This window comes from Salvia hispanica, chromosome 6 (genome assembly GCF_029641045.1).
Source record: "Salvia hispanica isolate PSC_SH4W2 chromosome 6, Shi_PSC_v1, whole genome shotgun sequence".
NCBI lineage: Eukaryota > Viridiplantae > Streptophyta > Magnoliopsida > Lamiales > Lamiaceae > Salvia > Salvia hispanica.
In genome coordinates this window covers 48,311,888-48,338,471 of record NC_142697.1, presented here as the reverse complement: position 1 = coordinate 48,338,471, position 26,584 = coordinate 48,311,888, and the positions used below count along the sequence as shown (strand labels likewise).

Here is a 26,584-nt window from a genome sequence, read left to right as displayed (position 1 = left end):
AGTGAATTTAATGTGAGTTTTTAATGGGATTTAACATGATTTAGGAACTTATTTACTTGTATCTTAGATATGTACGGATATGAAGTGATCTACTCATTTTTAATTAAGAAAAAATTGATTTGTTTTAGTATGGGATTGTTATATTGCTAACTATAATTAAATAAATTAAATATTTAAATTAAGGGTCTTGATCATCAATTTTGGAATGTCAATACGATTAACGTAAAAACGTCAATAAATGTATTAAGGTCAATTTAAAAAAAATTAATTGTAATTAACTTTTAAAAAAATCTCAAAACTTTAAATGAGTATAGCTATCTTAATTTAAATTATTTTTTTACAAAACATACATCAAATTAAAGATAATTTTATAAAGATTCTAACGATATCTCACTTGCATATCTCGAGATGTCAAAATTTGAATTTTTTTTATTTTAACATTTGTATTTTTTAAGTATCAGTTTTATGTATCATAAAATGTCAATGTTAAATTGTGTTGACATATTTAATGAATCGTATTGATATTCCTGATACATTATATTGACATTTTGACTAAAAACTCTAATTTTGATAGTTTTTAACATTTCAAAATTTAAATAATAATAAAAAGAAATTACACATGTCAATTTATAGACCACTAGATCTCTACGCATTTTATGATTTTAAATTAGTTGTTGTAGTTAGCAATTAAAAGTTGAGTTAGCAATTGATCACTCTCCTGTTTTAACAAGTATATATATAGAGAGAGGGAAGTGATCAATTGTTAACTCATCATTTAATTGTTAACTACAACTAATTTAAGGCCATAGGATTTTAGAAAACGTGTGGTCTACAATTTGTCACGTGTAATTTTTCCTTTTTATTAATAAAATCAAAAAAGATAAAAAAAACTCTAAATTAGGGTTTTGGATGAAAATGTCAATATAGTGTTTCAAAAATATCAACACAATGCTTTGAGAATGTCAATACAGTGCTTTAAGAATGTTAACTCATTGCTTATATTGTCATTCTACATGTATTATATTGACATTGAAGTCGAATATATAGTTGTCACCTTAAGTGTTTGCCTAGGGTGGGCACGGTACGGTATACCGCACCGAGAATGGCATACCGCATACCGTACCGTAAATTGCGGTATGAGAAAATGTCATACCTATACCTTACCGAATTTGCGGTATACCGAATATACCGAAAATTCGGTATGATTATTTCCGATACCGTTACCATACCGTCTATGCGGTATACCATACCGTATTGCGGTATACCGTACTTTTACGGTATACCGAAATAAAGTATGACATACCGAGTATGGTATACCAAAATAAGGTATGGCATACCGTAATACTTGTGTTTCATTCCCAAAAAATTCTATTATAGCCAAATATTTAAAAAAAAATTTCACTTATTTAAATAATGTCCAAAAGATTAAAACTACACTACAATCAAATATATACAAATGATTTGATTTGCATCTCTGAGTGTGTGTGCTTGGGGTTGGGGACGGTTGAACTAAAATATGAAAGTAAGGTTAGGGATTTTAACATATTAACTACTTTTTATATAAATTTTAAATATAACATATATATCGATTTTTTAGCAAATATCGTAAATGCGGTATATTGCGGTATACCGCGATATAGGAAAATCTATACCTTTACCGTACCGAAATCTATCGGTATGGTATCATACCATACTGCAACTTGTGGTATACCGCAAATTCGGTATCTTCGGTATTTTTTCGGTACGATAAGTGCGGTATTTCGGTATTACGGTATATTTAGTCAGCCCTATGTTTGCCTATAGAATTCTCTATAATATAGATATTATCTAATAAAAATATCTAGACTTTTATAGATAAAATATATTCAATTTTTATAGAGAAAAATCTATATATTTATACTATAAAAGAATAGATAAGAGAATTTTAGAATAAGTAAGGAATGCTTATAAATATGAGTAAATTGTATAATCTTGTACAAGTTTTAGAAGTTGAAAAGTAGAGTGTTTCTTAGTTTACATACACCACCAACATCTCATAAATCATTTGTCATATATTTCGTCAATTATCTTCTCAAATATTTCCATTAAACTAAATTATGTGTAAATTACTAGTGAGGATGCGGACATAAGTCAGAAAGAATCCATGCACGTTGATATATCCGAAGTTCTAGTCACCATTTCTCGTAAGGGGCGCAGGCACCATACCCGAGATATATGCCAAGCTATGGGAGTTATGAAAGTTCAACTCCCAAATTGTCTCCTGAGAATCTGATTTCGAAGAGTATACCTCAACTACAGTCGTATTCCTCAAACATAAAAGTCGGACTACCTTGATATCGTTATTGACATGTGCAGCCAAATCCAAGGGAGAGCATCTCTCTTCGTCCGTACACGAACCCAGTTGAGACTAGAGCCGTCGAATCTGGCAGAATCTTGTACATCTTCGTAGCGGGATTCGGGATTCCAGATTATTATTTTATTCGTTGACGAAGGATTGGCTAAACATATTAGGCCGTCACACGCGTCCATGAAGGGGTGGGTTGATCATAAGCTAGTGGCTCGGGTTGGTTCGGATGAATGCCTAATTCTGTAAATCTCAGCAAGTGCGATTATTTCACTTCATGCACTGTCAGACCATTGCGAGATTGCAATTTTGCAAAATCTTTTTCCTCGATCATATCGCCCCATTGGTGGTTAACACACTTTAACCGCATAACCTCTTTTACCCCTAATCTTGAGAGTACATTGCTCCTCAAGTCCAAAGGAAGATCATTGAACATGGTGGCCCTTTGAGCAAGAGCACCGCTTTCAGCCATTGTCTTGATTTTTTTGATTGCAAAACAGAAAACAATTCCTATGCAAAAAAGAATCACCTTCCGATCTCTCTGAAGAAAATATACTCAAGTTTTGTGCTCTATTTGAGAGATAGTGCGAAGGTGTTTATAGACTTCTTTATCTCTCGCGAGTGCTCTATTACAGAGAATGCGATGAGATATGAAGTGGGAAGCGGGTTTTTAAAAAAATCGACGGACGTTGTAAAAGGATTACTCCCTCCGTCCACGAAAATTTGTCCCAGTTTTCCATTTACGTCCGTCCCCCAAAATTTATCTCATTTCACTTTTACCATTTTTAGTAGTGGACCTCATATTCCACTAACCCATTCCTACTCACAGTTTATTATAAAACTAATACTTTAAAAGTAGGACCCACACTCCACTAACTTTTTCAACTCACTTTCCATTACATTTCTTAAAACCCGTGCCCGGTCAAACCGGGACGAATTTTCGTGAATGGAGGGAGTATTTCCTTTCAAAATATGCAAGTACCTTGTTGAGTGCTGATTTATTCATTTATTTATTTATACTATTATTTTATGTCGTATCACGGTTACCGACTACATCTTCTCGTTCCACCTCTCTTGTTCCGTTCGATCGTTATCTCCACTCCACTTTCAGTAAGTAATCTCTTCCATGTTAATGGTTGATTATCTTTGTTGTTATAATGATCATGGATCCGGTTGATTGACAAATTGATGGTTTGACTTGATTTCTCGGTTCCCGAATTTTCTTCTGTTTGATCGGATTCATTTAATCAATTACGGATCTCCAATCGATCGATTTTGATGTTCTTATGATATTCTGTATGGAATCTCATATCCTGATCTGGTTTATCACTTGTATGAATATGCTATCTGCTTGAATTTTTTTGCTAGCTGTGATAGCGTGCTGTGCTTGCGATGCAATTGAGTGGTTGTAGGCTATGCTGGGATTAGATTTGGGGGAAAATGTTTTTTTCCAGCGCGTTACTTCCTGATTTTGGGGTTAATTGATAGAATTTTTTATTCAACTAGCTAGCAAGCTGAAAAATGAACAATCTTATGCTTTAATTTTGGGGTTAATTGATAGAATTTTTTATTCAACTAGCTAGCAAGCTGAAAAATGAACAATCTTATGCTTGAATTTTGGGGCTCTGTCTTGTCAGCTTCATGTAAACGGAAATCAATTGAGCAATATGGTTCATGCCATTGTTTTGGAACTACTATTTTTACACTATTTGATTCTGTAGGTAGGAACCATTCCTGTAAATGGCTGACAATGAGGAAGAGAAGGAGACTGGTCCAAGGGGAAATGAGTGGGAAGTTGTATCACTCTCTGCTTCAGCATATGCTGCTGCTCCTGGACCCGAACCGGTCGGCTCGAGGCAAGATAGCGTAACAGAGTTCGATAAGCATGAGGGTGAAACTTCAGATGCCATGTTTATGTCTGGCCACTTTGTTTTTCCTCCGAGTCAGCATGAAAATTTGCCGATTGAACCTGAATTCAGTGAATCGGACAGTGAAAAGGGCGGACAAGATGATGTTTCTCAGTTGGGTGAAGAAGATAGAGCTAAATCAGATGCCAAGGATGAAGGCAGTGCAAGTATTGAAGGACTCATGGCTGAAGAGCTTCCTGGAATTCAGGTACTTAATGAAAAAGGTAACATCACCATCTCTCAGTGGAGCAAATCTTGGAAAAGATTAGGTCTTTGACAAAGCACGGAGTGTTTACACCCCTTTAGATTTTAGTTCGTTTAATAGTGAATCGACCATGGGCTTATCCAATAATAGTGGGGGCGGTGCAGGAATTGATGATTCTGTTGAACCTCTTGATTGTTATGTGGATCCCGACTTTCCAAATTTCCAGAAGCCCATTGAGGGGGACAAATACGATGATGCTGACCTTCCTTGTGAAGCTTGGTGGAAAAGACATGCCTTTTCAGTGTATGCTCATGCAAAAGAAGCAAATACGGTCTGGTCTATTTTCCTGGCCGCAGCTGTTATGGGACTTGTAATAATCGGTCACCAGTGGCAGCACGAGAGATGGCAGGTTTTGCGCCTAAGGTGGCAGTTTGATATTAATGATGAGGTATTCCCTCTTAATTAGATACACTTTAGTGTCTCTTCGATGTTTATATGCTGGAATTTGGCTGTAATTTGTCATCCTTATTCTATGTTAGGCAGCTTATACTCTTTAGCTAGACCAATGCTTTTGAAGGTGATTGGAATCCCTTTTAAAATACCCATCGAAGCAATATATGATACTGACAATCTAGTTTTGTATGCCTGTGTTAAATGACTTGATTTGTTTGTGCTTCATGTGCAGAGGATGAGCAGGTTGCTTGCTCCCATATCCCGCCTTAAAGAAATGGCAATTGGTGGCCACCGACGTGGTTCACTTGTTAGAGGGAGCGCCTCATCAGAACGCTGAGATGATGACGAAATGTTTTATTAGGGGGGAAACTGGAAAGAGTTCTAATGCATGTCATATGCAAGTTGTACAAATTTGATCTGTATGTCTCTCAACTAAGCTTGTTCATATTTTCATTGTCATACTGCCATCATGATATGGGGTTTTATTGATAATCAAACTTTGGTGTTAGAGTTACTTGACAATCACTTATTCACCATCCCTCTCTTTGATTTATTTTATATGGCTGTAGTCTCTGCTTCTTCTGTTGGGCTTCATGGGCATCTATGTTTATTGTGTGATATAGGCCTTTTATATGTCATACTACTCTAGTCAGTGAAGTCGGACTGAGGTTTGAAGTCGTGAGCTCATGATACATTGTAGCGTCTTAACAAGCTGTAGCCGTATTGGGGATTTCGGTGGTGTTTTTTTTTTTTGCCGTTGGAATTTAACGTTTCACTAGTTTATATCTTACACAGAGGTCTATGTTTAGAGTTGTCAAATGGACTGGGTCACGACCCACTTGGTTTGAGTTCGGCTTATGTCTTGTAATATGTCCTAAATCCTGAGAAATTGTTTAATTATGACCCGTTTGAAATTATTACTATAAATTAGAAGGTTGGACAAAGTTAAATTGAATGAAGCAAATGCATAGTTGATAAGTTGAGCAATAAACATGCTATATTTCTCCTAATTCAAGGAGATTAGAGCACGACTCAATTATAAATAAGTGAAGTTTGCAAAATTCGACTCCCTCCATCCTCTTAAAAATAGACCATATTTGTCATTTTGGTACGTCTCTTACAAATAGATCAATTCTGGTTAAGAAAATTTTTCTCTCTCTAATAAGATAAGTTTCATTCTCCACTAATAATACTATAATCATTTTTTAGTTCTATCTCTTCTAATTTACTAATTATGCATTAAAATTTGTGTCTAAAATATTTTCTATTTTTTAAGGACAAAGGGTGTATACTTCGTTATACCCCAAAAACTTTGTTTTTAATTATTAAAGGCATTTATTAAAAATCTAACTATATACTCCCACAAGCCACAACTAATAAAGAGGCCCAATTTTATATATCTAGTTCATTTATTTTAAAAGTTGTATGCTAACTGGACTTTTGACAGAAAACATCAGAAATAAAAGAAAGAAAGTCGGTATTTCATCTATTCAGCTTATGAAAAAGTTTCAATCATGCAAGGTTTCATATTTTCACCCAAACATAACAAGTTTGAATAATAAATTAAACAGCAAAACATACTTATAAAATTGTGTGTTCACTTCACACACACACACTCTCATGTGCACAAACATGGTGGACTCTGAAGCCATGATTATTGGGTCTGCAAAACTTCAATACTTTAATATAAATCCGTACACTTAAACAGTATTATGTTGGAGATTTCAAGGCATTATTAGTTGCATTGCTTCATTCCCACATGCCACTTCCACTTGTAGCTTTCAAACTCCCTACAATATTATCTACAAATATTGTTATTAATTAAATCAATTGACATACAAATGGATTAAGTTGATGAAATAGTGAATTATTTTAGTACTAATTGATTTTGGAACAGAATCTATAAGATTTGATTAATTTCATTTATCATATCAAATATGCTTTAATGAATAATTAAGATCATATTATCTACTAGTTTATAGTTGGAATGGATTTAAGAGAATAAACTTAGCTGAAAAAGAAGAAACAAACTTACACATGGAAGGTGGGGGCGGATTATGGATTAAAATAAAGTGGACCATCTTACATAATTATTGAACAAATCATATGCCATATTATTCTACACCATCCATATTACAATTATATTTGGCATTATCTATTTCTTCCACTGTTAACATATTTTAGTCAAAATAGAATGGCAATACACTAGTCAATCACGATAAATAAACAAGTATATTAATGGAAAAAACACAACTACGAGAAATAGTTGATAAGGTTCACAATCATAGTCTCAAAAACAACATTCATAAACCTTAAATGCTTGAAAAGTCACTAGAGCACTTAATTCAAATTGAAATTCTAATATCAAAAATATCACACGCGATCACAGCATTCTCTAATACTGAAACGGTCCACGTCTCCTACAATGTGAAAACATAATGAGTAAGAAACATTAGAAATACACACAATATGTATCAATTTCATCATATAAGAAGGGTCTTAGCGTTTAAGGTGGATAGGATGCAACGTACCTTGGTCGTGGTAGGCCAGACATGGGATAATATGTGATTGAACTGGGATAGTATGGATATACAGGTTCCGTCATGTAATTATAAGAGTAATCGGGCAGAGCCCGACTATAGCTAGAGTACCCATTGTTGTACATATCGTAGTCATAATAGTGGCTCTGGCGGGCCCTGGGATGGTTAATCTTCACATATTTCGGCTCGGCATGAGGCCCGGTTCTAGACAACGCTTTCATAAAATAATTAGGTTCAACTATTGCTTGCAATCTAGCCAACCCTTCCTCAGCATTGATATCAAAATTGTAGGTTCCTATCACATAAAATAAATAAATCATATTGATATATGTTTCTTTCAATCACAAATATTCAGATAATATTATCATAAATTTGTGTGAAAATGAGGTGAAAGTATATGAGATTAATGGGAAAAATGTAAAAGTATATATTTTTCCACTATTTCTTTTATTGACATATGAAGTTAGGGATATTAGGATCCAACTATTTCTCATACGTAGAACAAGAAATGAAAGTAATAAACCCTAAAATAAATAAAATAATTTAGTATAGTGTATTAAAAAGTATTACCACAAACTGAACCAAGTAGCTCTGTTGTCATCATTTTGCAACACTGGCAATTACCATTCACCTTGAAAACACAATTCTACAAGAAAAACATTTACCAAAAATTTCATATAAACACTCTAACAAAAACCAAAAAAATAGAACGATTGGCTAAATTACCACTTCAGCATAATCCATTGTTTTCCTCCAAATTAGTCGTCGAATAGTGATTTTTTAATGGTGTTTGTGACTGAATTTATAGACTCACAGAAAAGTTATAAGAGTGCTAAATTTTATAATAATGGCAAATATTCGGTTACCGACTTAAAAATTGTGTACAATATGGAAAAGTTTTTTATTTTAGGTAGTTATTATTACGGTGATGACAAAAATGTTAAAGATATTACAAAATCGGATGACATAATATTTAAAGATAACAAATCGGATGAAATAATAGTACTATTAGTATATCTTGTGAGGATAAAAAATGGTACACATATTTAAATAGAAAAAATGAATACAGTTTTTCTTGATTTTATACAGTGTCCAGTGGGCCTACAATATGGCAGTGGAAATGTATTTAATTGGAATTTGGAGTTTTGTTTGTTTGCTCAAAATTAATTTTTTTCGTAATTATTCAATATTGAATTAATTCCAAATTATATATAGTACAATTCAAGTCATGGTATTAAAAATTGAAGATCAGAACTTATAAATTAGAAATATTAAGTAACATTATCCTAAGATTGTATCAAATCATTCTAGAATCGTAATTGTTTGATATTAATTCAATTTAGAAATTATATATTATACTATATAATTATAAATTAGGAATATTAAGTAACTTTATCCTGAGATTGTATCAAATTATATACGATATCCGGAGTTGTGGTGACCTTGAGGTCACGGGTTCAAATCCCACCACCCGCTGGAAGACTTTCGGCCTTAATCCGCAAACCCAGTCGAGCAGGATTAGTCGGATTCCGCCGAAGATGGATTCGGTACACTTGTGGTCAAACCAAAAAAAAATTATATACGATATCCACTCGCACAATATTCAGAATATTCATTTTGGTATATTTGGTCTTCTTTTTAATAAGTCATTCTTTCTAGAATCATAATTACTTGATACTGAAGTAATTTGAAATTATATATAATTCATATTATTAAAAATTGAAGATCGGAATATCAAGTAATTTTATCCTAAGATTTTATCAAATCATATGGAGTATCAAGTAATTGAAGATCGGAATATCAAGTAACTTATATATATGGAATATCAAGTAATTTTATCCTAAGATTATATCAAATCATATGGAGTACTAGCTATATCCATTTGCAGAATATTCGATCACAATATTCATGATGCAATTGTGGTTTCTTGAGTATAGAAATCCTTCATTTTTACTAGTATAAGTTATTCTTTCTAGAAATTTGGTATCTATTTCAATTTTATCCTAATATTATGTCAAATCATATACTATGAAAATTGAAAATTTAAGATCAAATATACACAACACAATGTATATTCGAAAATCAATTTTTATAACTAAATTCAAACCTTCCGAAAAAATAAAAACAATTTAAATTATATATATATGGTGCCACTATAGTGTCCTCCTATATATATATATTAAGTTAGAAATATTTAATTTTATAAAAATTCATACATTAAATACAATTCAGATTTCGAATATTAGCCTCCAATTCCACTTTCATACAAAATACATTATATATCTCCCTAGGAAAATTAAGATCAAAAAATTTACTAATAAAAAATATGCAGTGTACAAATAATGCAAAAGAAATCATTTTTTTTATAGAAATCAATTCAAAAGAGGGTACTTTTTTTTTCTTTTTTAGAGAAAATTTGATGACAGTTGAAAATTCAATAGTGCTGAAACGGTAAGCCCCTCTATCGTTATTAATTGAGGAAGGATGGCATTAATTTATTTGGTCCATGATTATTTGTTAATCCTCAATTATGTTTGCACTTATTACAACATTATCCCAATCTAATTAAACAGAAAATTACAATTACTTTTTATTTTATTTTATTTTGAGAATATGAACGGTTCACTTCATATTTTAATTCTAAACAATCTTCGTAAAGATTGAAGTATAAATGATAAAATCACTAAAGTTTCAATGTGAGTAGAGATTAAATTTTATGATTTCACATGAAAATTGGTTAATAGTAATGCAAGAACTGGAAAATTTGTTTCATGTATAGTGATGCCACGTTTTTATATTTAATGCAAACGTGTGTTATGATTTAACTGATATAATTACTACCGATTTATTCTACTATCCGACGATGCAATCCGCATAATCCACAGCAATTTTGACTTTCAACTACAAAGATGACTCCAATGAGTCGGTGCGAATTTAAGGATGACTTAAATTATTTTTTTTTACATATTTTATAAAAGAATTTGTGTATGTTTTAAAAGTTCTCCTTCAAACACTTAAGAAAGAGAGAAGTGCACTAACATTTCTACCAACTCTCCCTTTGAAAACAAGGATTATGAAGATGCCTCTTAACAAAGAAAAATAAATACTCTTACTTTGTAGTGAAAGGTTATACATTAACCTTCATACTCACTCTACCTATTAGTATTACTAATTTGTACTCCATTTCTCAATAATTGTCCATTTTGATTGCGAATATTAATCATTTATGATAAAAAAAAAGTAGAGAGAAAAAGTAAGAGAGATAATGCTAAAAAAGAAAATGACTCACTTATCTTGGGACGTCCCGAAAAGAAATGTGAGTCGCTTATCTTGGGACAGAATGAGTATCAATTTTGTTTAAATTTTGTCCTCATACCCTATTACTATAACTACCATAAGCATAGTATACCAAATTGATGCAAAATTGTTATTAGAAATGGGTCACTCACCCCTTAAAAGGCCGCATCCTCACGTGTGGGTTGGAATGACATATCGGACTTCCATCACGTGGGTAGGCAAGAGAATAGATAAAGAGATAAACCATCATCGACTTGAGCCCTGCTCTGATACCATATTAGAAATGAACCACTCACCCCTTAAAAGGCCTCATAAAGGGGAGGGTTATCCACACTTATATAGAGAAGCTAGGATCATCACCAAGCCGATGTGGGACAAAGATTTGATAAGATTTTATAATTATTCCAATTATAAAACCCAAAAAAGAAATTGGAATATAGCAAATAAAAAGAATACATAAGCTAGTTCAATTTGAAAATGATTGAATATGCATTATATTTAATTCATCAGATTAAACTAATTTAGTTTTAAATAAATAATTATACGATAATAAATCATAATCTATCTCATCTAACTAAAATAATTTTTACAATTTAATTTTAGATACATAACCATTAATCAACACTATTATGATTGGTTCAATATTATGAATCTCATTATTTAAATGAATAATTATTTCAATTAAAATATTAGAAATAAAATAAAAAAGTTATTTTCTGTTCCTTCGTCATCCCTTTCTCTGTAAAACCCACTGTTTTTTTTTTCCTCTCTGAACAAAAAAAAAAAAAGTTGGTTTTCTCTCTCCAGCATTCACATTCATTCTTTGCTTCACCCTTTTAAAATCACGAGATCCCCACGCATTTCCCCTTTCCCCTCTCTCTCTCTTCAAAACCCCCCCTTTCTCTCTCTACCATCGCTCCCTCACTTCACATTGCCGACGATAATCCCAAAGACTCACAGGGGAAAAAAAAGGACTTCGAAAACCGCCCCCAAATAAAATGTCCGCCAAAATCAAACCGGAATTAGGGCTCCAATCCCTCTCCGATCGCCTCCGAAACACCCTCTCCTACTCCGCCGCCGATTGCGCCGCCGCCGATGACGTCAACAAGCCGGACTTCCGCGAACTTGATCTCGCCTCGCCGGTCTCCCCCCTCCGAACCCGGCTCACCACCACCACCGCCACCAGCAGCAGCTCCAGCTCCTCCGGATCCGTCTCGGGCCGGAATTCATCCGGATTCAACCCGAATCCGCCCCCAAAATCCGATTCAAACCCTAACACTAACAGCCATTCCGGCGAGCTTTCCGTCGAGAGCTCCCCTTCCGCGAACCGGAGCTCTAAACCGGCCCACACCCGCTCCGATTCGGCCGGTTCGCTGACCTCGCCGGCCTCAAATGTGCTTCCCACCGGCAACATTTGCCCCTCCGGTCGGATTTCGAAAACCGGGATGTCGAGCCGGTCTTCGAAAACCGACGTTTTGGGGTCCGGTTCGGTGAATTACGGCCACGGGAGCATAATGCGGGGCGGCCTAGCGGCTAAACCGGCGCTGGACGCCTCCCCGCCGGTTTTCTCGAGGGGGCTGATGGTGGGCGGTGAGCCGGCGAAGAGGGCTGCGGTCAGCGGCGGGAGTGATCCCGAGGAGGTGAAGAGGATGGGGAATGAGAGCTACAGGAAGGGTAATTTCGCGGAGGCTTTGAGCCTTTATGACAAGGCCATCGCTTTGTCGCCGGGGAATGCTGCCTACCACTTTAACCGGGCGGCGGCGCTGATGGGGCTGCGGCGGCTGGTGGAGGCGGCGAGGGAGTGTGAGCATGCCATTGGGTTGGATCCGGGTTATGTGAGGGCTCACCACCGCTTGGGATCTCTGCTTCTTAGGTGAGTTCGTAGAGTAAAGTTTGAATCTTGATTTCCTTTTTTGTGTTAAAGTTTGAATCTTGATTTCCTTTTTTGTGGATTTGTTTTAGGATTATACCGATTTGTATAGTTGCCTTGATGGGTTTTGAATTGGTATCATGAGCTGTGATTTTAGTCTGTGTTTGGATTAATCAGCATTAGCTTGTTCATGGTTCTGTTAGATCTGGTTGAGCTCAGCTTCCATGGCAAGATTGTTTTAACTGTTTGTTTTCTTGTGGTTAAGTCACTCTCACTAGTTGCCCTCTTCTTCACTGCATCTTTAACTTTTATGAGTGTACCTTTTCGTCCTTCTTAATCATACACTACGGAGGACTCTCTCCGTTGGCGTCTGTTCTTGAGCCACATTTAGGCCCATTGCAATGCAAATTATCCAATTTTAATCCCGAGTCTCTCGGAGTTCTTGTTGTTAGGTATACTCATCTTAGGACTATTTCATGCGTGTGCGTGTGTATTCATCTTTATGAATGCTACTTTGGCCTCCTGCTTTAGAATTTTTTGTTTGTTTGTCGTGCATTATACCGTCAGCTATCTAATTCCTTGAAAGAATCGCAGCTTAGGTCATATTGAGAATGCGAGGAAACATATTTGTTTTAGTGGGCACCAACCAGATTCTGCTGAGGTGCAGAAGTTACAGTCTGTAGAGAAGCACATGAGCAAGTGCACTGCTGCACGAAGAGGTGGCGATTGGAGAAGTACGTTGAGGGAAGTCGAAGCTGCCATTGCATCTGGAGCTGATTCTTCACCTCAGGTGTGCACCTATTTTGTTTACTAAAGTTCGATTTTTTTTGTCTTAGTATAGACTACAGAGCTAAGATTGATTGCTGCGATTGAACTGGTTAAATCGGAATTTGCAGCTTTGCGCGTGTAGGGCAGAAGCTCTGTTGAAACTCCATCAACTAGATGATGCATTTTTGGCGTCGCCAAGCATCTATAATTCTGCTCCTTCTACCCATCTCCATTCCCAGTCAAAGATATTCGGGATGCTTTTCGAAGCATACCTGTATTTCGTAAGATCCCAAATTGAGTTGGCTAAGGGAAGGTGAGTTTGGAAAGTTTTGCACAGCTCCATCAGATACAAAAGATTAATGTTCGAAGTATGAGATTAATCATAAAATGTCTGCAGGTTTGAAGACGCTGTAACAGCCATTGAGAAGGCTGGACAGATAGATCCTCGTAACGTTGAAATAGCAGTTCTACTTAGCAGTGTGAGGTTGGTGGGACGTGCTCGTGCTCGTGGAAATGATTTATTCAAATCAGAAAGGTTCACCGAGGCCTGCTCAGCTTATGGGGAAGGCCTCAGACATGATCCTTCAAATTCTGTTCTCTACTGCAATAGAGCGGCTTGTTGGTTTAAGCTTGGCATGTGGGAACACTCAGTCGATGATTGTAATCAAGCCCTCCGTATCCAACCCAGTTACATCAAAGCTCTGCTTCGAAGGGCTGCCTCAAACCGCAAGGTATGGTGTCTCTTTGCCTATTTCTAATACTATTCGATTTCAAGGTTTTAATAAACGTTGCAAACATTACTCGCAGCTCGAGCGGTGGAGTGAAGCTGTAAGAGATTATGAAGTGTTGAGACGGGAACTCCCAGACGACAAAGAGGTTGCGGAATCACTGTTCCACGCACATGTTGCTTTGAAGAAGTCACGGGGAGAAGAGGTACATAACATGAAATTTGGTGGGGAAGTGGAGTCTGTTTCAGGTCTTGAGCAGTTCCGAGCTGCTGTTTCATCACCTGGTAAGTGTGCCATCGTCTGTCCGTGCCCTGAACTCGTACACTTTCCATTGTCATAGCAGTGAATCATCAAAGCTAGGAAATGCAGGTGCATCCGTGGTCCATTTCAATACGGGCTCCAGCACAGAATGTAAGCAGATATCTCCGTTTCTGGACACATTATGTGCCAGATATCCGTCTATCAATTTTCTCAAGGTCAGTCGGATTTCTGATTTCTTTCTGTGATTGTGCTCGTTCCGATATTCTTACACCTTACACCTTACAACTGAAGGTGGACATTGAAGAGAGCCCTTCAATTGCTCATGCTGAGAACGTCAGAATCGTGCCAACGTTCAAGATCTACAAAAGGGGCACGCGAGTGAAGGAAGTGATCTGCCCGAGCCCCGAGGTCTTGGAGTCATCGGTGAGGCATTACAACATATAAAAGATGATTCTTGAAAATTTGATATACCTACACATTGTGTTGTCTTTGGGGATAGGATGGCCAAAAGCCATAGAGTAGTAGCCGTTGCTTTTTTGGCGTAAAAATTCATTCTTTCGTCCGATTCCATCATCGTCTTCGCCTTTCTCCACTTCTCATTCATATATTTTCTTGAGATCTTTTTATCTTTACCATTTCTATTTAGAGCAAAGCCTTGTCCTAGTAAATGTGCATTGGAGAAAAGGGTAGTGAAGGTTGTGTACAATTATTTTGCCTTTAGTTGAAGTTTAGAGAGAGGGATTGTTTGGCATGGGTTTTAGATAAGGATGTGTACATGTACATATGTGATGATGAAATATACACAAAATTGGAGGTATTGGGCTAGTGAAAGAAGGATGAGGTCATTGATATTGATGTTTCTTTCTCAATCATTTAATCAATAACAAATATATTCTACATTTTTTTTTTATCATTTCAGTGTATTTTACCATTGTAGACTATGTAAACACCTTCATATTTATACATATCCCTATTTATTCCAGTGTTTCTTCAATGTTAACTCTCTTTCAACTCTCACATTTGTGTAAACAAGTTGTATTCTATTGGTTAATTATAGGCTTGGGAAGGTGAGTCAAAGCTCTAATCCCTTGGCATAAGGGTTTTGCCCAAAATCACATGTGAGCAATAAATATTTGCTAACTTCCAAATAGTCCCCACAAATGATAATAATATAATAAATCCCATCTTGTACAGAGAGAAATAATAAGTCAATGAAAGAAAAAGATGAAAATAAAATTGATAGAAATTAGGTGTTTTGAGAGAGATGTGTGGGGATATCACTTTTTATTTAATATTTGGGGTAGTAATGCAATGAATTCCTGCTGACATATGCTGCTGCTCCCATAAATGTTGATTGGGATAATTGCCCTACAATAGACTTCCTATTTTTTCAATATTTTCCTGAAAAATCACCATTCACTCATGGTATTTTGGTTCTAATTAAAATGTTCACATATAAATAATCAACTTAGATATATATCCCTTTTTTAAAAGTACTACAAAGAGAGAGTCGGACCCAGTGAAGAAGATTGTCATTAGCGTAGAAAGACAGTAACCGTTGCTGACTATAAATGGTGGATGAAGAACGAGAGTGAACCCAATCCACTGGATTTTATGGGTTAAGAATAGGGTCGGTCGATATCCCTAATCCGTCATTAAGAGAGAAGAAGGACCACTATTATTGTAATCAAGATATTAATGCACCAAAATTGGAGCATCAAGTCAACCCAAGGCTGTATAATATAGGACTACATCTCCTCATTAACTTAGTGCACTTTAATTTCATCAATTCTAATTAACAAAAAATAGAGGGATGAAGCAAGGATATATAGTATGGGACAACATTTCCTTGTACCATTTCAATCAACAGTTGTTTTTAGTTTTGTTTTTAGTTCAATCACCGTAACATTTAGTGGCATATCTAGAATTTTTTATTTGGGACGCAATCGTTCACGTCTCATCATCGTAGAGCTAGACCCTCAGGTAGTAAATTATTGAGTAGTGATTGACATAAATATTAATTAATAAAATTTGAAAGATAAAGTAATATATCTCATTTCATCATTTTCTTTCATAAGTTTTATTATTGATTACAATTGGACAAGAGAAGATCATATCTTCAAAATGGCAAAGGCGTAATTTGTGTTCTCAATCCTCAATTTGGTCGATCATCAAATCTTTCAACACCGATAGGCATTGAGGAGAAGCATGCTTGGTCATGAACCCGAGCGGGTTGGCGTAGCGGACGTCGGTGTGGATCCCACTGTTGGTAGTGCACTCGATCCGTGACACGGTCATGTCATCCATGGGCACGTTGCATGCAGCGTCCGCGCTGGTGACAGCCACCACTTCACACGTGTCGTCTTCGTGGTCGCCCACAACCTCCACCACGTAGTGGCCTTGCTCGTTGGTCGTTCCGTTGACCGAGAAAGTCAGCGTCTTTGTCTCAATGTTCCTGCATTCCACTTTAATTCCGGCTCCTACAACATATGCACGTGCTTTTCAAGGATTCAATCATCATAAAAACTACTCCCTCCGTCCCCTATTAAGAGTTACACTTTTCTATTTCGATCAGTCCCCAATTAAGAGTCACACTTCATTTTTACCATAAATAGTAAGTAGGTCTCACATTCCACTAACTCAATTCACTCACATTTTCTTATAAAACCAATATAAAAAAATGGGTCCCACATTCCACTAACTTTTTCAACAACTTTTCTTTACATTTCTTAAAACTCGTACCCGGTCAAAGAATGACTCCTAATAGGGGAGGGAGAGAGTACTATATTTATCGAGAGAACTCTTCACTGAACGCTTAAAGTCAATGTATTTATATTTGTAAATAGCGGCGGATTTAGAGGGCAAGAGCCGGCCTAAACCCGCCCCTATAACAACGTTGTTTTGAGATTTTCACCCGGCCCCTAAATTATGTTTTGAATTTAACTAGCATCGTTAAACCCGACTTGTATGCAAATTACCTGAGAGCTTTTTGCTGAGAGGAGTCTGGAATTGGACGCGGCATGGGTCGCAGTAGACATCGCCTTCGACTTTAAAGAGCTCGTAGCTGCGGGCAACGGTCGCAAAGGCCAGAATGCAGAGCACAGAGACAAGACGCCCGGCCTTTGCCATTTTTTTTTCTTGGTTTTATATATATAGATATTGGCTTCTCTTGTTGTGTGAAGATATTAATGGAATCATGTAAATTGAGTTTTTATAGATAATGAGAGAAAAAAAAAGAGTGGTGGAGCGATTGTTTCTATTAGCCATTAATCCTTTTTGGATGTAAGAGATTGAGATTAACTCTCGCTTATTCAAATAAAAAAACTTCAAAACCATAAAATTGAAAAGTAAAAGTAAATTAATTTAGTGTCACTTATTGAGATAGATAGATAGATACATAGTATCTGAAGATCAGACTAGTCTGAAAGGACACATTATGCAAGAACACGAAAAGGGGAAGATGATCAACACACTCTATGACATGGCAACAGTGGCCGAGTCGTGCAACGAAGCCGGGGGGAACGTCTCAGAAGGTGCGAAGTTAGATTAACCGGTGTTCTGGAGTCCAGCAGCAATGCCTTTCATGGTCAAGATGAGGGTGTCTTCGAGTCCCGGGGCGTAGTCGCTCGTGGGGTTCAGCTTCACGAGTTCGGCAGCAGGTTTCGATTCCATGTACTCCTTGGAGATGTGTGGCCTCAGCTTCACATGGTAGTGTGGGTCGCGGATTCGCTTCAGTGTGTACGCCTGGGCCACGTTTAGCGTTGTGATGTAGGAGTCACGCAGACGAAGCCGCTGCTTCAAGTGCAGGTCTCCTTCGAGAAGATCCTTGTGTCCAGCAATCTATCGAAGAAACGAAGAAACATATTAGATTTCAAAATGAATTGAATCAAATCGAATCAAATCACTATTAGATAGCAACCAGGAGTTTACCTGGAGGAGAAGAGTCTGTGTTTGCATATAGTCGGACCTCAGTCGCTCACCGAACGACCACAGGTCTTCCGAGACGAGGAGCTTGTCGTATAAGGCAGCAATGCCAGGGTCTCCCTTGGCGAAAACCATTTCAACCAAGTCGATTTGGACTCTGAAGAAGGGCCATTTGTTGTACATGTCTTGCAGCGTTTTGAGGCTTCGTATGTCCTTCTCTATCGCGTGTTTGAATCCTGCTCCGAAGCCTAGCCAAACGGGCAGATGGAATCGGGTCTGAGTCCATGCAAAAATCCAAGGGATAGCTCTCAGTGATTCTATCCCTCCACTCGGTTTCCTCTTGGATGGACGACTCCCAATGTTCATCCGACCATATTCTAGCTCCGGTGTTGCCTACACGGTTCATAGATAGCGTTATATGGACAAGTAATATCCAGTTTTAAACTTAATTATAACATTTTGTAGACACTTACCAGGCGAAAGTACTCAACGAAACGAGGTTCTTGGAAGACAATCGATCTGTACTTCTCAGTAGCAATCACGGCAATCTCATCCAGAAGTGTCCGCCATTCAGGTTTGGGGGAGATGGGGGGACGCATACCGTGTTCCAACGTAGCAGCAGTGAAACGCTGGAGGGTTCTGAAGCACAAGTGCTCCTCGCCAAACGATTGCTCGATGACTTCTCCCTGAACTGTGACACGGAGAGATCCGTTGATCGTTTCTGGTGGTTGGGATAATATAGCAAGGTGAGTAGGGCCGCCTCCTCTTCCCACAGTCCCTCCTCGGCCGTGGAACATAGTCAGTTTCACTCCGTGTTCCTTTGCGACTTCAACGAGCTGCTCCTGAGCCTTGTACAATTGCCAGGCCGCTGACAATCGACCAGCGTCTTTACCAGAGTCTGAATACCCAATCATGACTTCTTGCTTACCGTTGATTCTATTTTTGTACCAATCAATCGAGAAAAGGCGTGCAACAGCAGCTGGTGCGGCTTCAAGATCATCCAGTTTCTCAAAAAGTGGGACGACCCTCAGAGGATGCTTCACTTGACATTCACGCTGCAGAAGCTCGACTGCTAGAACATCGGAGGCTGCTGTGGCCATGGAGATAATGTAGGCACCGAAGCAGTCAGACGGCAGTTCGGCCAAGACATTTAACGTGTCTAGAACATCAGAAATCTCCTCTGTTTTGGGTAGATCTGGACCAAAGAGGGGCCTTTTGCTGCTGAGTTCAGACAGAAGCCATTCTTGACGACGCTCTTCTGACCATTCTCTGTACGAGCCTATTTCTAAATGCTGGGTAATCGCATCCAGCACATCAGTGTGCCTGTCCGATTCTTGCCTTATATCTAGTTTCACCAGCGACAGGCCAAAAGTCGAAACTTGCCTTAGAAAATCAAGAAGGGTACCATCCGCAATTGCTCGATCACCGCTAGCGCAAAGAGATCTGTAGCAGAGCTCAAGTGGCTCCAAGAACTGCAAAATGATCATGCTAATTTAGTAATATGTCTATATCGTGGATCGGATGGGCCACATGTTCAATGTATTAAGCACGGTTTGAGTCGCATCATGAAATTTTCTCAAATACCTGGTCCACATTGGTGTAAGTTGCCTCTTCTAAGATATCAGACGTTCCTTGAGCTAGCAAATGACGAGAACGCTCACGTGTCTGGTAGAGCTTATCCCTTACGTCACCAAGAAGGACGCGGTAGGGCTCACTTGGGGGGATTGTTTTCCAGAACTCTGCACCACAAGGAATATAAAGAGTCCTCAATTTCAGAATTCAGACAAGTGCCAGTTTTACGAAAAATCAAGAGAAACAAACAAAGTATTACCTATGTAATGCTTGGCATCTCTCTTTGAAGATGTTAGGAGTTCATCAGCCCGAGCGCGAAGCTCATCATTGCAACGCCACATGGATAACTGGAGAAAGGTTACGAAGTTAGATGAGTAAGAGTATGAAAATCGTTTCAAGACGTAGATCATCTTCAACCAAAGATTCTAGATTTATGTACCTCAAACATGAGGTCCTCTATCTGTGAATAGTACATGTTAGCAGCCATCATTCTTGCCAGAAGGCAAACATCCTTAGTGACCTCAGGAGTTACTCTCGGGTTTCCTGCAAAAGATTTACAAAGAATTCGAGCTTTAGTCTCATGAGAAGGTTATCCTAGAAATCATTATATACTATATAGCTACTGAAATAACATAATGACTTGTTATGAATCATAAATTCACCAAATTACAAATAACGCATAAAGTAATAATTTGGAGCATCGGGGCTATACCATCACGGTCTCCACCCATCCAGGAGGAGAACTGAATCAGAGGGGCATTGTAAGGAACACGTTCATTGATCCCAATGTTTTTAAGGGCTGTATCAACACGGCGCAGAAATTTAGGTACACCTTTCCAGATTGTTTCATGAAAGTAACTCATCCCTGCCCTCATTTCATCTTGGGGAGTAGGGGGAGTCCTTCGGATCTCATCAGTTCGGAAAGCAGCTTGAATCTAGAAAAATTTAGACGACATGTGAGATACATTGCACATACTTATGAATACATGGACAATAAACACTAATTCCAAATAAATCACCTCTCTTTGTAGTGCCTCATCGAGCTCCTGTTTATCATCTGGAGTAATGTCTTTGGCATATAACTGAGCTAAGCAATTCCGGATCCTGAGAAACGACAGGTTAAGTCAGAAAGAGTCAAAGAGAAGCTACGAATAGTAAGTCCAAAACGCATAACAATCAAAGGATCCAACCTTCCGTGCTTCTGAAGCAGCGACCTTCGCACAGACTGAGTAGGATGAGCCGTGAAGACCAGATCCACTGTCTGATTCTTCAGTGCATCGAAAACTTCTTGAGGAGACTTCTTCAAGTCAACCACAAGTCTCTTGAGAGTCTCTTCGATGTCTGACTCAGTGGTGGCGGAGTTCTCATCCGTGTAATCTCCCTTCTTCTTGTTCCGCCTGCGGTAAGCAATCTGAACCTCCTCAGCCAAGTTGGCCAAGCTAAGCATGTGAGAGAAGGCTTTCGCCAAAACAATCGAATCGCCAGGATCCAAACTTGTCAGCACATTCCCTAGCTCTTCGAGCTTCTTTGGATCCCGTTTGTTCTCGTACTCTGCAGAAAGCTCATAGCATTCTTGCACCTTCAATGATGGGAGAAAAAGATGTTTCAGTACTCCAATAAACCACCAAACGCTCTTACAACTTGAATTCCATACCCAAAATAAATATTTGAAATTCCAAATAGTTGTCAAATTAGGGGCCTCCTAAACACACACAACACACACTAACACAACATACATACAAATAAAAATAGTGTAGAAAAAAATTCAATAAAAAGTCTTAATTTTATGAATCAGAACACAATTTGATATAGAATCACAATACCATAACTTCAAATTCAACTTCATAGAGTTAAAATTCCAACATAATTCCAATTCTATTCTACAAACTTTCTAGAAACTTCCAAGAAAGCTGATCATGTTCACTCTTCAAGTGACAAACCACTGGACCACCAGAAAAGAATCACTTTCAAATCACAACAAACTACTCTTTTTCAAATAAAAAACAATCCCCAAATTCCAAATCATTGAACATCAGAATAATCACATAGTTCACATAGTAAAACTCACAAGACCAGATTTTTACACTTGAAAAACACCCAATTCAGTCAAAATCCCCAAATTAAAACCTAATACTATAAATTAGATAGGTGTACCGTTTCCTTGAGATCCTCTCCATGCAAATCCTGAAGAATATCGAGAAACCGATCCAAAAGCAGAGCATCATACTCAACAAGTTTATCATCCTCGGATACTTTTCCCGGTACCAAAAGACGCAGCTGGGCATCAATTGACGCCATCTTCTCCAAATTCCTCGTAGCCATCGCCGCCGATCCGACTCCCAATTCTAAAAATTAAAGTTAAAAACAGAGCAAAATCAATTTCAGAAAACCACAGAAAAAGCAAGCGCAGCTTCAATCAATCAGCGCGAATGTGATGTGAGCTTCAATTGAAGTAGCAAAAGGCGCGTTTCATGCAAAATGTGCCGAAATTCACATGCAAATTGGACGGTTTTACTGTTTGTGAATAAGATTGAAAGTTTTTGTGATGGTGGAAATTGAAAGGGAGCTGACTAAGAGTCCATGATAGTGTACCTCAAGCTGGGAAAGTTGATTCCTTGAGAGAGAAGGGGATCGCAGAGAGAGAGAGAGAGAGAGAGAGAAGAGGAAGAGGAAAACTAGGTAGTTTAAGAGTAGAGAAGAGGAGATATATATAGAGACAAATCATATCACGAGGAGCAAAATTTGTATCCGAATTCTAATTGGATAATTCAAATTGGTTTTGGTGATGAATAAATTATTTATTTTGGAATTAGAGGAGTTCAGATTGTTTATTTAGATTTAATATGGTAGTAAGAGATATCAATATCCAAGTCGAAATTTACTGATTATATATTTGTATTATATATCCAACAAAAGAAAATTAATATTAAAAAATTAAAAAAATTAAGTTATAATTAGGTACACTTCAGTATAATGAAACCGATTTGTGTTAAAATGACAACACCTCTTAAAGTGACACTATCCAGCAATATTGTAAACGCTACACAGCAATAGTATAAACGCTAGACAGCAATCTATAGATTGCTGTATAGCGTGTTGGATTTTGCTGGTCGAGAAAAATTATTGTATACAGGGTTGTATATTATGGGCCGAGAATTTTACACTTGAGTATTTTTTTTTTCATTGCCACATGACAGCTTATTATTCGTCCACGTGTACAAATGATAGGCTAGGAATGGTGGTATGATGGTATTTTAAAAGGTATCAATATCCAAGTTGAAATTTACTGATTGTATATTTGTATTATATATCCAATAAAAGAAAATTAATATTAAAAAAATTAAGTTTAAATTAGGTATACTTCAGTATAACGAAGTCGGTTTATGTTAAAATGACAACACCTCTTAAAGTGACATTATACCACCACGTATCCAGCAATATTATAAACGCTACACAGCAATCTACAGATTGTTGTATAGCGTGTTGGATTTTGCTGATCGAGAAAAATTGTTGTATACAGTGTTGTATATTGCGGGCCGAAAATTTTACACTTGAGTATTTATTTTTTTTTTCATTGCCACATGTCAGCTTATTATTCGTCCACGTGTACAAGTGATAGGCTAGGAATGGTGGTATGATGTTATTTTAAGAGGTGTTGTCATTTTAACGCACCCATAACGAAACCTATGCTATATTTTACTATTAAAATAAAATAACAACAGATAAATATAAGTTTTGTGATAAAGGCCATATTTGAATTGATCGCGATTCTTGGTTGATGATTGTTCATTCCCTCATTAGGTCGATGTTGTTAGAAACTATTCTAATTCTAGTTAATATAGTTCGATTTATTGTCATCCAATTAACTTTAAACTATGATCTCTATATATATTCTATTGTATAAGAATTATTATAAACTCCTTAATTAAATGGAAGTGGTTCCTAATTATCAACTCAAAAATAAGTTAACACTTAGTTATAGTAAAAAAACTGGTTTTGTTGCAATATAATCTATTTATGTTGCATAACTCAAGTGAAGTTAGGTTTTAGTTTTAATCGACACGAAATTTCACTCTCCGAACTTAATGTGACATATTCCAATTTCAATTATTCTCATTTAAGTAAAGATATTTTCAATATTATTTGTCTTTGACTATTTGTCTTTGACAATTTAACCGACTAAGAATATGCCTTTCAAAGATGCTTTTTAATTTTATTTTTGTTTCTAAATAATAGTACTATTGCTATTGTGCACTAGATAAACTCACAAACTTGTCCACTTTAATTAATTAAAATATAACGAATAATAATAGAGATCATAAATTAGGATATAACTTTATTCTGATCTAGTTGGATTCTCTTGTCCTTTACTTATTCCAAAGTCTTGAACTCAAACCTTTTCTATATTACTTTAACCAAAAGTACTAAAAAAAAATAAAAAAAATAATGAAGAATAAACCGTAAAATAACGTGCGCGGATTAAAAAAATGAAGCATTAACTCTTTATATGGGAAAAGAAATATATAATTAAAGTCATACTATTAGTTAATAAATGGATAGAATCTCATTTATAAGTAATTATTGTTCGAACAATGATGTGCAATTGTCACATTCAGGGACCATTGTGTTTAAAAAATCATAGTAATTTTTAAAGAAATTTATAAATTTAATTTTTGTTCAAACTTTAATAATTCTAAAACATTTAAGTTTTAACTATTCGATTAGCTTGTATTAATATTTAATTTGCATATTTCACACATATATTAATTAAAGCTACGTGGTGGTGCAACTTTAGGCGGTAGTGATGCAACTTTTAAATTATTTGAGTACTATATGTGTGCTTTTATTTATATCCCCAAATTTTCAGTATCGAATCTAACTTGATTAATTTAGTTCTATTTCAAATTTTTATGTTTGTATGTTCGTAATATAATGACGATCACCAGAATTCGAAGAATACAAACACCCCCAAATTAATGGAAAGCAAACAACATTAACTATCCAAGTACTTAAGTTACCAAACCCAAAAAAAATTGGGTAGGGAGACCAATAATTCTATTTAAAATAGGATGAATTATTGAAGTACCTAGAATAAATTAAATAAATACATAATTATAAAATGATGAGGTCGGCGGATATTCGGATTAGGCAGTTGATAAGTGGACTATCACTATGTGGTGGGTGGGTGCTCTAAATATCAAACTATTTTATTAGCTTTTCAAACATTTTGTTTGTGTGTTACTACCTTATATGTTTGTTAGTATATTAGTATATATTTTTTTTATAGTACTACATGTCTACGTCCCTAAAACAAAAGGTCTTAATTGAATTACACACATTTTAATGTAAAAGAAATAGGTTAAGTAAGAAAAATAGAAATAAAAATTGATTAACGTATTATTAGTGAAAAATAGGATATAAATCATATAATATTAATTAAAAAGAGAAATTTTATAAATATATATAAATTAATTTTGGTGGATGTCCTATAACGAGAAATAAAACTATTTTTCATAAATGAATGTAGTATAAGATTAACATTTTGAAAATTAAATACTATATTAAATTATAAAATTTTATTTTTTTTAATTGTTCATTCATATATAAAAATGATATTTTTGGTGATACTCAAAATGGTAGTATTATTTAATGTGTATTAAAATAAAAAAGAAATGAGAATAAATTTTTTTATTTAATTCAATTAACTAATATGAAACCTATATTATTTTCCAAATTGAAATGAAAAGTAAATTCCCCAAACACGATATTCATCTTCCACCCAAGAAAGTGATAAAATATATATTCTCCGACAGAATGGAAAGTCCAATTAAGTGTCTTTTCTGTTTAATCAAAATTTCATCTTTTGACTATAATTCGGATCTAATTCTTCCACTAAAAAAAAGTTAAAATATTCTCAAACAAAATAGAAATGTCAATCAGAAGATTATTTGCCTGAGCTGATCTCCATACAAATATTTGATAAAATAAGCTCCAAACTAACTTATCAACGGCTTATAAGCTGTCAAAAAATAATTAAAAAAATAAATTCTTCAACTCCAAATCATTTTATCATACTATTAGAAAAATACAACTTATATACCCATTTTTAATGTGTTATAAACGTTCAAGCTAAAAATGTCACGAGGCACGAGTAGTAACAAAAGTTTACACATATTTTTATTTTTGATAAACGGAAAAGGCTCGAGCTGGCCAGCACCGAGCAAAGGTTTCAAGACAAGCGGTCAACCCAAAGCCAAACCGCAAAAACCAAAAACAGAAAAGTATAACGAAAAGTTTATTATTACAAAAATCGGAATTATTTATTAAATCATGTCGATGTAATCATGTAATGGGCGGCCCTAATCCACGCCCCCATTGGTGGGAAGAACTTAGGATTATTTTATGTGATATCACGTTGATAACTGAAAATAATTACATTAATTTATGGAGTAGTTTTTATTTAAAAATAATAGTAATAATCGGAATGATAAGAAAAAATATTATTCTCTCTTTTTTATTTATTTTATTGTGTGGTGTAGAGACTGATGTCCAAATACATTTGAATTATTACATTAAAGAAATCGAATTATATTTATATAAATTCTTGAAAGCGAAAGTTTGAATAAGGTTACGAATAATGCCTCCTTATCAGGCGTGAATATTGTTGACTTGCTTAACAAATTGATAAGTCATTGCAATTATTGAACGCATGGTT

The 26,584-nt window shown here is 36.0% G+C and overlaps 4 protein-coding genes across 5 annotated transcripts; 2 read left to right on the top strand and 2 right to left on the bottom strand.

Annotated features, from left to right (window-relative positions):
* Positions 1–3,337: 3,337 nt before the first annotated feature.
* Positions 3,338–5,431, top strand: LOC125203658 (ATG8-interacting protein 1-like). 2 transcript variants are annotated; one of them, XM_048102054.2, is made up of 4 exons: positions 3,338–3,454; positions 4,066–4,475; positions 4,621–4,904; positions 5,142–5,431. In XM_048102054.2, the coding sequence occupies exons 2-4, from the start codon at positions 4,085–4,087 to the stop codon at positions 5,244–5,246; spliced, it is 780 nt and encodes a 259-aa protein (XP_047958011.1). In that variant the 5' UTR covers positions 3,338–3,454; positions 4,066–4,084; the 3' UTR covers positions 5,247–5,431. The 2 variants fall into 2 exon arrangements, with proteins under 2 accessions (XP_047958011.1, XP_047958013.1); XM_048102056.2 differs by lacking the exon at positions 3,338–3,454 and adding an exon at positions 3,491–3,640 and having other exon boundaries at positions 4,066–4,459; positions 4,607–4,904.
* Positions 5,432–11,608: 6,177 nt separating this feature from the next.
* On the top strand, positions 11,609–15,355 carry LOC125208189 (TPR repeat-containing thioredoxin TTL1-like). The gene is made up of 7 exons (XM_048107773.2): positions 11,609–12,619; positions 13,211–13,406; positions 13,513–13,697; positions 13,782–14,115; positions 14,192–14,396; positions 14,482–14,588; positions 14,665–15,355. Exons 1-7 carry the CDS (start codon positions 11,745–11,747, stop codon positions 14,815–14,817), a joined length of 2,055 nt encoding a protein of 684 aa, XP_047963730.1. The 5' UTR covers positions 11,609–11,744; the 3' UTR covers positions 14,818–15,355.
* Positions 15,356–16,412: 1,057 nt separating this feature from the next.
* LOC125208666 (anther-specific protein LAT52-like) lies at positions 16,413–17,551 on the bottom strand. The gene is made up of 2 exons (XM_048108318.2): positions 17,352–17,551; positions 16,413–16,853 (listed from the first exon to the last, which is right to left on the bottom strand). Exons 1-2 carry the CDS (start codon positions 17,500–17,502, stop codon positions 16,522–16,524), a joined length of 483 nt encoding a protein of 160 aa, XP_047964275.1. The 5' UTR covers positions 17,503–17,551; the 3' UTR covers positions 16,413–16,521.
* A 162-nt stretch (positions 17,552–17,713) lies between these two features.
* Positions 17,714–22,598, bottom strand: LOC125204763 (phosphoenolpyruvate carboxylase). Its single transcript, XM_048103490.2, has 11 exons — positions 22,462–22,598; positions 22,024–22,214; positions 21,060–21,448; positions 20,889–20,973; positions 20,582–20,804; positions 20,309–20,412; positions 20,129–20,216; positions 19,882–20,036; positions 18,771–19,769; positions 18,304–18,690; positions 17,714–18,213 (listed from the first exon to the last, which is right to left on the bottom strand). The coding sequence occupies exons 2-11, from the start codon at positions 22,189–22,191 to the stop codon at positions 17,920–17,922; spliced, it is 2,892 nt and encodes a 963-aa protein (XP_047959447.1). The 5' UTR covers positions 22,192–22,214; positions 22,462–22,598; the 3' UTR covers positions 17,714–17,919.
* Between the last annotated feature and the right edge of the window lie 3,986 nt (positions 22,599–26,584).

What these genes read in the sequence shown, in the direction of transcription:
- LOC125203658 (XM_048102054.2), top strand. Translation starts at nt 4,085, where the DNA reads ATGGCTGACAATGAGGAAGAGAAGGAGACTGGTCCAAGGGGAAATGAG. An exon ending in TCAGGTACTTAATGAAAAAG is followed by an intron (nt 4,476 to 4,620) that starts GTAACATCACCA and finishes GGGGCGGTGCAG; the next exon opens with GAATTGATGATTCTGTTGAA. An exon ending in AGTTTGATATTAATGATGAG is followed by an intron (nt 4,905 to 5,141) that starts GTATTCCCTCTT and finishes CTTCATGTGCAG; the next exon opens with AGGATGAGCAGGTTGCTTGC.
- LOC125208189 (XM_048107773.2), top strand. Translation starts at nt 11,745, where the DNA reads ATGTCCGCCAAAATCAAACCGGAATTAGGGCTCCAATCCCTCTCCGAT. An exon ending in GAGCTGATTCTTCACCTCAG is followed by an intron (nt 13,407 to 13,512) that starts GTGTGCACCTAT and finishes CGGAATTTGCAG; the next exon opens with CTTTGCGCGTGTAGGGCAGA. An exon ending in AGCTGCTGTTTCATCACCTG is followed by an intron (nt 14,397 to 14,481) that starts GTAAGTGTGCCA and finishes TAGGAAATGCAG; the next exon opens with GTGCATCCGTGGTCCATTTC.
- LOC125208666 (XM_048108318.2), bottom strand. Translation starts at nt 17,502, where the DNA reads ATGGCAAAGGCCGGGCGTCTTGTCTCTGTGCTCTGCATTCTGGCCTTT. An exon ending in TCTCAGCAAAAAGCTCTCAG is followed by an intron (nt 16,854 to 17,351) that starts GTAATTTGCATA and finishes CATATGTTGTAG; the next exon opens with GAGCCGGAATTAAAGTGGAA.
- LOC125204763 (XM_048103490.2), bottom strand. Translation starts at nt 22,191, where the DNA reads ATGGCTACGAGGAATTTGGAGAAGATGGCGTCAATTGATGCCCAGCTG. An exon ending in CTTACACCAATGTGGACCAG is followed by an intron (nt 19,770 to 19,881) that starts GTATTTGAGAAA and finishes ATCATTTTGCAG; the next exon opens with TTCTTGGAGCCACTTGAGCT. An exon ending in CACAGACTCTTCTCCTCCAG is followed by an intron (nt 18,214 to 18,303) that starts GTAAACTCCTGG and finishes TTTCTTCGATAG; the next exon opens with ATTGCTGGACACAAGGATCT.